A 10,142-nucleotide genomic window follows, 5' to 3' on the forward strand; every position below is an offset into this window, starting at 1 on the left:
ATTTATTTTATTTTTTATTTATTTATTTTTTCCTCTTTTTAATTACTCCCACCCCCACTTCCACCCCGACCTATGGATGCTGCGGTCTCCCCTTAAGAACTGGATCTCTGAAGGCGGGGCTTCTCCCCCCACGTGCTCATGGTGCGCACCCAGTGGGCCTGGCACACCCTGGGTATGGTCCGTGGCTCCACCTGGGGCACAAAGCCAGAACCTTCTGCGTGTAAAGCAGACATGCTAACCACTACACTATGGAGCCACGCCCACTAGTGGTCAGTTTTAATAAAAGATGCGGAGCCTATTTAGTATTTGCTCGAAACATATTGTAGGTCTTTATTGTCATTATGAAGAGCCTGGTGATTATTTTCTTCTCCCTCCTTTCTTCCTTCCTTTCATTCCATTCCTAAGGTTTGCCTCATCCCAAAATCAGCTCATGGGACCAATCCCGCAAGTGCCCACATGGCAGGCATGAAGATTCAGCCCGTGGAGGTGGATAAATGCGGAAATATTGACATAGCTCACCTCAAGGCCATGGTACTTGTCTTATGCTTAACAGAAGAGAGACGTCTGGGTTGGGAAGAGGTGGTGGGGTCAGGGACTGGATGGTTTATATCAATGTTATATTCTTTTGCATTCTAATTAAAGGACTGCAATTCCTCCTCTGAATGGATCTGGGGCAAGTGGCGTAAAATCAGAAAACCTAACTATCCACATAAAAACAATAAAAAGCAACAGTCACATTTTTGGTCCAGAATAAAGCTGACCATAGTCTACTTTACCACTTCCTTCGCCAACAGGGCGAAGGTTCTTTAAATTGAAATCCCATTCTCTAATTCATGCATGTGTAAGAAAGTGAATGAATTATTCATGGTGGTAGTAAGGATATTTCTTGCAAGATCTGCCTATTCCTGCCCACCATCCCTTCTTCCCCCATTAATAATCAAACTGCGGTCACAGTTTTTCTCAATCTTTGTGTTGGAAACTAAAACATAAATGTAGATTTTGCAAATGTCTTGGCCACCCCAGCCATTACTTGCTGAATTTCAGGCAGCGTTCCACCTTCCTTCCTGAAACACCGACCCCCACTCCCAACCTCCCAACCTCCAGGAAGAGGTTGCCTAGCAACCATATCTGCTTTCCACTGGTGGACTGGAGGCTGCATCTTAAGAGGGAAGGAAATCAGTTGAATAGCAATGTGATTTTGTCAGGGTTATTAGGCATGGAGTCTGAGAACTTCAAGTAACTGCTTTCAAAGGAAGTGGAAAATACACAACTACTCATCACTCTCATCCATCCCGACTCTTCAATCCCCCCACAAAGTTTTTACCAACAAATATTCTGGGCCAGTAGTTGTAATTATTAAGTCTCTCCAATATAGGATATGACCTTAATTTTTTTTTACATTTCTTCACAAGCCTACTTGGACTTGCTGGTCAAAAAAACAGAAATGTGCCTTTTATATATGTTTGCCTTCTGTCAAAAGAAAAAACGAGGGAGATTTTAAAAAATCAGAACAGGAACACTCCTTATGGGAATTCCAATTTCAACAGAAAGAGGGAGAAAGGAAAGAAGGGTAGATATGGCAAAATGAGCAGAGAGAGATTAACTATGAGAATAGATACGTCTGGAACCAAAAAGATCCGAAATAATTGCTGAGATGACTTAAACCGAAGGAAAACAGCTTTAGAGAGAGCCCAAAATATCCAAAAATCTCTGAATAAGTCTTGTTGGTCTTGACAATGGAGACCTAGCCTGAAGGGATCTTATTACTGTTTTGGAATGACCGATGAAGGGAATAATGGCTGTGGATCTTTTATTGTTGTCATCATACTTTGAGACAATTTCAGACATGAAAAGACCAAGACTTCATCTCTCTTAATCCTTTAATATAAACAGCAAGGGTTTGACTAAGAAAGTAACGTTCTCCCTTTGTCTCCCTCTGCCCTTTTCTACACTACAGGTAGATAAACACAAGGAGAACCTGGCAGCAATCATGATTACGTACCCATCCACCAATGGATTGTTTGAAGAGAACATCAGCGACGTATGTGACCTGATCCACCAACATGGAGGCCAGGTCTACCTAGATGGGGCAAATATGAATGCTCAGGTGGGCAACATGAGAAGGGCTCCCTGAGAAAACCGTTAAGAGAAATTTTCTTCCTCTTACTTCTTGACAGTTGTCTTAAAGCATGACATCGAATTCAGAACAGAGGCTGACTTTCCTTATAGGCAATTTCAAACAAAGTACCCCAATTTCACTGAGATTACAGATCCTAGATGAAGTGATGGGAGATGCTGGGGAAGAAGCAAAAAGGTTGAAAGGAAGTAGAGAAGGAGCTGAATGTCTTTAGCTTGCCAGAGGGTATTGTCCCTCTGGCGGTACAACAGGCAAAAAGTCTACTTGACTCCATTCCTTAGGGAATTCAGACCCAAATTCTGGCCACTTGTGAATGTTGGTCTCCCATGGCCTCGGACAAGCCATTAACCTGGCTTCAGCTTCATCGGTGTGCAACAGCTGAATAGTTCTGTCTCTGAAGGGCTGATCCTGATTAATTGTTGGGGATGGGCTAGGGGTTCCTCAGCACCCCTGAGGAAGTGCTGTAGGGAGCCACTGGAGCAGAGGAGTATCATCATGTCTTTCAGGGTCTTCTTAACTTCTTGGTCATTGTTTGTTGTTTGTTTCACTATTTCAGACTCTTTCTGCTCTTTTTTGCTTTCTGTCTGATTCCCTTTGTAAGTGTGGTTTAGGGATTGCCTATTGCTTCAGTAGCATAAATGCTTTCTTTATCATTGGCCACATTCAAAATCAGCCCGAAAGTGGCAGGGATGCCTGTTGTGTTGCGGTTGGCATCAGCATGGTCTCAGGAAAACTGTCGGCCTCCCTTCCTCTCCCCGGGCTCAGCGTTCTCTTGGGCCACCCTCCAGCCAACTCTGTTGGGGTGCCCAGAGGGGCCCTTTGTTAAAGTGCATGATACCCAAAGCCAGCCATGCTGGGGGAAGCAGGACTGCTGGGGTGAAAGTTGCCTGTTTCAAAAGCAAGGAGTACATCCTTTTTTGTGCTAGGGGTGCTTCCTCTCCTCCCTCTTGGGGCGAATAATTAGAAGTGGACTATATATTTGAATCTGTATTTTAAAATTGAAGTTAAGCTATATGGTTGATTGCTGTTTCCACAGAAACCACAAGCCTTGCTGCCTATGGAATGCCAGGCTTTGCCTGCAGAACTCAACCAGTGTTGGGGACATGTCTGTGAACCATTCTGCCTGCCTTTCCTCTGAGGGGAAAGGCTGCAGCAAACAGCATGGCCGCCTCTCCAGAGCACCTTTTCAAGCTCTTGACTTTTGCGTTTTGCTCTTTCCCTCTGTGGTAGGTGGGAATTTGTCGTCCTGGAGATTTTGGGTCTGATGTCTCACACCTAAATCTTCACAAGACCTTCTGCATTCCCCATGGAGGAGGTGGCCCTGGCATGGGGCCCATCGGAGTGTGAGTTCTGCACCGCTGATTTCAGAATGGCTTTGGAGAATGAAACAATATCCCCAAACTTGTTATTCTTCCCATCGAGGTTTTCAGGTGTCAGGCATACTTCATATGCAGTATGTCTGTAGGAGCCGGGGGAGGAGCAGTGAAAGGGGTGCTTTTAGGGTATGTCCAAAGAGGAGCATAGTTAGTGTTTATTAACCACAGTTTTGATTGGCCACAGTAAGCTCCCATTCAGGCACAGACAGGGCAGGTTTATTAACAGAATAACGAAGAGAGGGGCGGCTTTCCTGGAATGTTATAAATCAGAACTGAAATATTAACACTTGGAAGCACCTTTCAGACTTTAACTTAGACTTCCAAGCAGGTTTTCTTTCTTTCTTTCTTTTTAAAACCGGCCGTTGGTTATATTGAAAGTGAATTATCTAACAACAACAACAACAAAAATAACTCACAGTAGAAGAGCAGCTGCCAGGACCTGTGGGGCAGGGGGCATAGGGAGAGGCTGGTAAAATAAACTTTCAGCTATAAGATGAATAATGTCTGAGGATCTAATGTATAGATAGTACGGTGACTATAGTTCATCACATTGTATATTGTAATTGAAATTTGCTAAGAGAGTAGAACACATTCTTACCCCACCCCACAAAAATGAATTGGATGTAAAGTGTTATTGCAGCCTGAATTCTTATTGCACCTGACTAAAGCAATACCTTGTAGTTGTCGATAACTTTTTATGTTGTGAAATTGAATCGTCTTATGAAAATGATGCTGAGCAGCCATTTCTTGAGCTTCCAAAAATGTGCCCAATGGGCCAGTCTTTGGGGTTGCTGGAATCCCTTTTGCTTTTTTCTACTTTTCTTTTTGATTATGACTATTTATTGTAAGTGGAGGAGCCCCAGTGCCTCAGCTGTGAAGGTGGGGTGGATGATGGTCACATACTGGCCTCAATGCGTAGCCCATAGACTTCTCAGTGGCACCCTTTTATACCCCTTAGATGCCTCAGGAAAGTGTGGGGCATGGAGCTGGGAGGGAGGGGACACAGGACTGGGATGCCCCCACATCCTAGTGAGCCCATGGCTCTGCATGCTAGTCCATGGCCGCCTGCCTCTGTCAAATCCTTCGCTACAGTTCTTGGGCGAGCCACTGGGATGCTGATGGCTAGTGAGCCATGCTTCCAGGGAAGGAGGAAGGAAGGAACACTTCCTGAACATCTGCCTCTTAGCAGGTGTCAGGTCCCTTCCACTGTCAGACTTCCTCTACTAAGAATAGAGCTTCCTGAGAGGGCCCAGGACTTGCCTGTTTGGTTGGAGTTGATCTTTTTACATCTTTCGAATTTGTACTTAAAAAAATACAGGAAGAAGCATCTTGCCCCTTTTCTGCCCAGTCATCCCATAATTTCAGTAAAGCCAGATGAGGATGCCTGGCCTGTGGGTACCGTCAGCGCGGCCCCGTGGGGCTCCAGTTCCATCTTGCCCATTTCATGGGCTTACATTAAGGTGAGGCCTGTGAATGTGTATTAGGCGGGTGGGGGATCGATGTGTGGGTGGGGGACTGCAGACTTCCTTCTTAACGTAAAGTTGAAAAAAATCCATGATCTGAGATGTGGTTAGTGAAGATCGCTGATGACTTGGGATCAAGAAACCTTCCTGCCGAGATCAGCTAAAAGTCATTTCATCTCATCTTCATTATGCTATTTCTTTTGGGTTCTCATAGTGCATTTAACATCAGAGAAATTAACACACTAGATATATTTTTTCAGACAGAGGTAAGTTCTATGAGTCATATGGATGTTCTGGCCACGTCATTTGGTTTCCTGTAGGATTTGTATGGTCCCTTGCAAGTGAAAAACAGTGTGTATACTAATTTTTACACTCCGTTGAGATCCTGGGATAAATTTTAGGAATACATCTCACTTCCCTTTATGTTTCTTGGGACTGGAGGAAAGGTAGCAGCAATTTGCTTATGTTGTGGGTTCCCAAAGTTCTTTGCGCTTTATGGCCTGTGGAACTGTACTGTCGCAGGTAATTAGACTTTGTCAGAGAGCAGGCTTCCTTCCTTTGTGTTTCTCCAAAAAAAACACCAGGCCAGAGTTTATACAGCTCTCATTCAGACTGGCCTGCCTGCCACTTGGGCTGATAGGACTGCGCATTGCACAGGAATACTTGCTCATCTGCTATTAGAGCAGCTTTCCCAACTGGCTCCCCTCCTTAAAGGAAGGGTATCTTTTGGTGAAATAAAACCTCAGAACTCAGCTATGCATGCCATGCCGGATGACTCACTAGGGCTGGCTGCTACTCTTGAATAGTGTGGCGTTTATGATTCTTAAGGAAAACTTTCTGGGTAGTCGAAATAACAATTCTCAGAGACTACTAAAACCTGTTTTTGAAAACGACACTCAAGTTGTTCTGCAAATAGTAACAACAAAAACAATAATAATAAAAGTCTACTTCTTTGCAAACAGAATCTAATTCCCAGCGTCCTTTTGGTCCCTTGGTCCTGTAAACCTCGGTTATTTGTTATGGACATATTTGCATTAAAGATGGTTTCCTACATATAAAAAATAAATGCCCCAAGGCTAGTTTGGCCATATGCCAGGAACACCAGACAGAGCCTCGATTTAAAAATAAAATAAAGTAGGGATTAGGCTACCCCTTTGGCTTTGGTCCCTCTCTTTATTTCAGGCCATTGTTAGTTATCACCTGGACTCTAGAACTACCTGTCCTCTCCCTGCCTCAGTCCACCTCGGACACTCTCTAAGGAATTGCTAGATTTTTCCCTAAGGTCCTCAAATTTTCCCCTTGCTTCCCTTTGCCATCACTGCTGGGTCTTACTAGCCTGCATAGAATTCTTAGGGAATTTTTCCAAAATGCACATGCCCAAGTCCCATCTCAGGAAGAATCAAATTTAGCATACGTGGGGTAGGGTTTGAGCCATCCAGCTGCTTCATAACTCTGAAGCACGAGTCAAGAGCCAGTGGCTGGCTGAACCGAGTCCAAGTTCCTAGCAAAGGTTTGAGGATTTCAAGAGGTAGTCACAATTCACCAGATGTGACAGTAACTCTCACACTGCAGCTATGTGCCTTCCCTTCCACAGCTTGGTTTTTGCCATCCTTCTCATCTGGAGTGCCTTCCCCTTTCTCTTTGTCTAAATTCTACCGATTTTTAAGTTTCCACTCAAGTTCTAACTCTTATTTTAGGAGCCCTTCTTTGACCAGCCTGGCCAAGTATGTCTTCTCCTTACTGTTGTTTTCTTTAATGCTGTCTAATGTGCTTTACATTAGTTATGTATTTAATGCATATCAAATCTCCAATGTACATGTTGTATTCTGGGAAGAAAATCGGCAATAAAAATTGGTGCAATCTTGACTTTAAGTTCTTTGCTGGTGATGATGTTCACACCAGATAATCACAGGGAATTAGGAATCACCAAGAAAGGAGAAGATTGAGTATGGCAGTTGTTAAACATAAATGACTTTGACTATGGACAGTTGGAAGACGAACCACACAGAACTGATTCGGGGGGGGGGGGTTGGTCAAGATCCCATGGGATTCTTGGCAATTATCAAGACGTCTCAAATTCATATTAAAGGAAAATTCCCCCAAATGAGTATAACCTAAAAACAATTCTTTTTCTTTTTAGATGACACAATAGTCAGCAGTCAGTTTTGCTCTGCTATAAGCTTTGTTACTACAATAAGAATGTAAAATGACTGTTCAGAAGAGAAAAACAAAATTTATTTCAGGCCAAGAGAGGACTGACAGATGTCCTTGTTAGGGTTTTCCACTCATCTGCAATTTATAGAGTGATGGTGGGCTGACTTCCTCTGTGGAGGGATTTCTCTGGAGGTGTCTTTGGTTAGTGTCTCTCTGGTTTATCTGTTCCATGATTGATGGCTCCTTTCCCCTCTGTTGCAGATGATGGGAGCCAATGGCCTAAAACAGGCCACGGAAATTGCTATATTAAATGCCAACTACATGGCCAAGCGATTGGAAAAACACTACAGAGTCCTTTTCCGGGGTGCAAGAGGCAAGTATTAACTTTAGTCTACCCTCGCCTTGGTTTTTTTCCTTGGCCAAACCAAATTGGACCTAGTAGATGTTTTCTGTCGTGGGCGGGAAACTTGTGTTTCTTAGCATATACCAGAGAAAAGCACAGAGTTATTGGAAATAACTTCAATTTAGTGAACAATTCAGGGGTATCAGTATTTGCAAGGCCCTGCGATGAACTTAGTCTACACAGCTCAGGTTAAGAAGGAGCCCACACCGCCGAGAGATGTATACATAAATACTACGAGCTTATTATTACCATAAAGTGCTATGGGAGTGCCCCGAAAGAGAAGAGTAATTCAGACTGGGCAGAGGCATGATGGGATAGTTGGGAGAGCCTTAAGGAAGGAGCCACTGAGTTGAGCCTGGAAGGAAGAGTAGCAGAAGCCCAGTAAACAGAATTATAGGAGGAAGCCGTAGAAAAAGGAGATGTCTGGGTGTCAGGAGTGTTGGGCGGGTTGAAGCACGGTGGGATAGGATGAGAGAGAGCAGATGAGAATGAGGCCGGAGAGGTAGCATTGGGCCTTGAAGGTCTTGGAAGGCTCTGGACTTTAACCTTGAGCCTGAAAGATTTTTGAGCAGAGGAAAGACAGGATTAAGAGAATATGAAAATTATTAAAACAGTGGCAGGGGATGAACATGCTGCTAGAATTAGGATCAGTAGGACTTAATTTCTTATGAGTTGAGTGTGAAAGGAAATTTTAGGGATGCCTCTTAGGCTAGTTATAGAGCGAATAATAGATGGAGGAGCAAAGTTACCCTGGAAGTGATGGGAGGCGAGGAAAGCAGATGGACATGCAGAGATTTAGCTATGGTCACAGAATCTGAGAGCAGACTCTTGGAAATGGTGAGACCAAGGAAAGAATATTGAAAACCAGAGCTAAACCCCTCAAGTAGATGGCTATGTTAAGTGGGATGCAGAAGAAGGGGTGCTGGTGATGGGGGACTCCATTCCGGAGGTGGCTTTAGAGCCCCCACAGCACTGGTCACAGCACCTCTCCCCAGAAGCCCCTGTTTGTCCTTACTGCCTTTGTTCTGACCCTATCTCCCCGCTGGAGCCTCCCTTTCTGGGTGGAGAGAACTACCCCTCCTCTTGGCTTGCCTCCACCCTCCACCCCTTCCCACCCTGAGGCTTTCTCTGTCAACCCTGAACTCCTGCAGGGTGGGGACTGTGCCTGCTGCAGTTCTCGAGCTCCCATACCTGGCATCACGCCTGGCACTGTATGAGTGATCAACAAACTGCTTGTGTGTTGCCCAACAGGGAGAGACAGGCTAGAGTACGTGGCTGGTCTTATGATAGGAGTCTTAAAAAGCATCTTTGCCTTTAACAGTCAGGAAACCTTTGGCCACCGCTGAAAGCAGTTAGGGCAAAAAGGTGAGGGTGATGCCAGATGGAAACAGGCTGAGAAGTGGACTCAGGTTGGGGAGAAGAAGAGGAGGCATTCGTCATTTAAGGGAGTTTGGTGAGTTTGGTAGTAAAGGGAGTGGGAGCTACTTCAGTAGGATGCAATTTTGTTTTGTTTCTAAATAAGGAAACATGATTTTAAGCTGGCAGGGAAACGGCTGTGGAGACTGGAGAGTGAAGCTACAATAGAGGGAATAATAGACGGAGGAACAAAGTCACCCTGAAGGCGATGGGAGGGGATGGAGCTAAGAGCCAGGTAGACAATGCAACGTATTGCATGTGGGCACAGAACCCTAGAGTAGGGACAGAGAGGACTTGGAGCAGAGGGACAGCAGTCAGCATGCAGCCTGCCCAGACCTCGGGCCCCAGCAACGAAGCCCCTTTTTTTCTGCTCTCAGTTTCCCAGCCCAGGCGGAGTGTACATCTACCACGTCTGCATCTGTGATCTTTCGTTTAAAGACTGGTCTTGCCTTATAAATATGTATCCAAAAGGGTGTTTCTGAAGTTTGAAAATAGAAAAAACTAAATAACCAGCAGCTCTGGGTAGGAATGCTCCCCAGAGAGTAGGAAAGAAAGTTGCGAGCAATATGTCTCTAAGCAACACAATAAAATGCTTCTGAAGTGGGAATTAAAGAAGCAGCAAGAGCTGCTAATTAATTCAAGTATAGCTCCTGCGCTGTGAAATGTATCCTGCTTCTGTAGTGGCCTTCAGGACCAGCTTAAGTATTTGTTTGCTGTGGTTATAGAAGTAATGTATAGATGCTCAAAATGGAAAATTTGGAAAATAGAAAAGTCTGAGGCAGAAAATGTGAATGATCCATGGTTCCATCAAGCAGACGTAACCACTAGAAACATTTTACTGTATTCCCTTTCATCTTACTTTTAGGCAGTTGAGATCATATTACACAGTTTATATCCTGTTTTTTTTAACTTTATCTAATATTGTGATCATGTTCCCATGTCATTAAATGTTCTTTGAAACTGGATACGGCCATTCTATTGTATGGATATACCGTGATTTAAGCAATTCTATTGGATCTCCTCCCTACCGAGTTGTTTGCATTTGTAACAATACTGCAATGAATATTCTTTATTTAGATATTTTTTAAAAAACATCTCTGGTTAGAGTTGTAGAAGAGACATTTTTATCTTAGAGGATACAAATTCATTTAAGCTCTTGATACATATGGTGTAGTTGTCCCCCTAGAGAGTTT

At 44.0% G+C, this 10,142-nt stretch overlaps 1 protein-coding gene across 1 annotated transcript in view; it reads left to right on the forward strand.

Annotated features, from left to right (window-relative positions):
• Positions 1-10,142, forward strand: part of GLDC (glycine decarboxylase) — a 74,849-nt gene that overhangs the window by 54,250 nt on the left and 10,457 nt on the right. Inside the window, exons 17-21 of the mRNA XM_011367716.2 lie at positions 406-531; positions 1,958-2,107; positions 3,368-3,480; positions 4,832-4,973; positions 7,392-7,503. Of these exons, the coding sequence (XP_011366018.1) occupies positions 406-531; positions 1,958-2,107; positions 3,368-3,480; positions 4,832-4,973; positions 7,392-7,503 (643 nt within the window). The remainder of the gene's footprint in view (positions 1-405; positions 532-1,957; positions 2,108-3,367; positions 3,481-4,831; positions 4,974-7,391; positions 7,504-10,142) is intronic.

Source organism: Pteropus vampyrus, unplaced genomic scaffold, assembly GCF_000151845.1.
Source record: "Pteropus vampyrus isolate Shadow unplaced genomic scaffold, Pvam_2.0 Scaffold136, whole genome shotgun sequence".
Taxonomy (NCBI): Eukaryota; Metazoa; Chordata; class Mammalia; order Chiroptera; family Pteropodidae; genus Pteropus; species Pteropus vampyrus.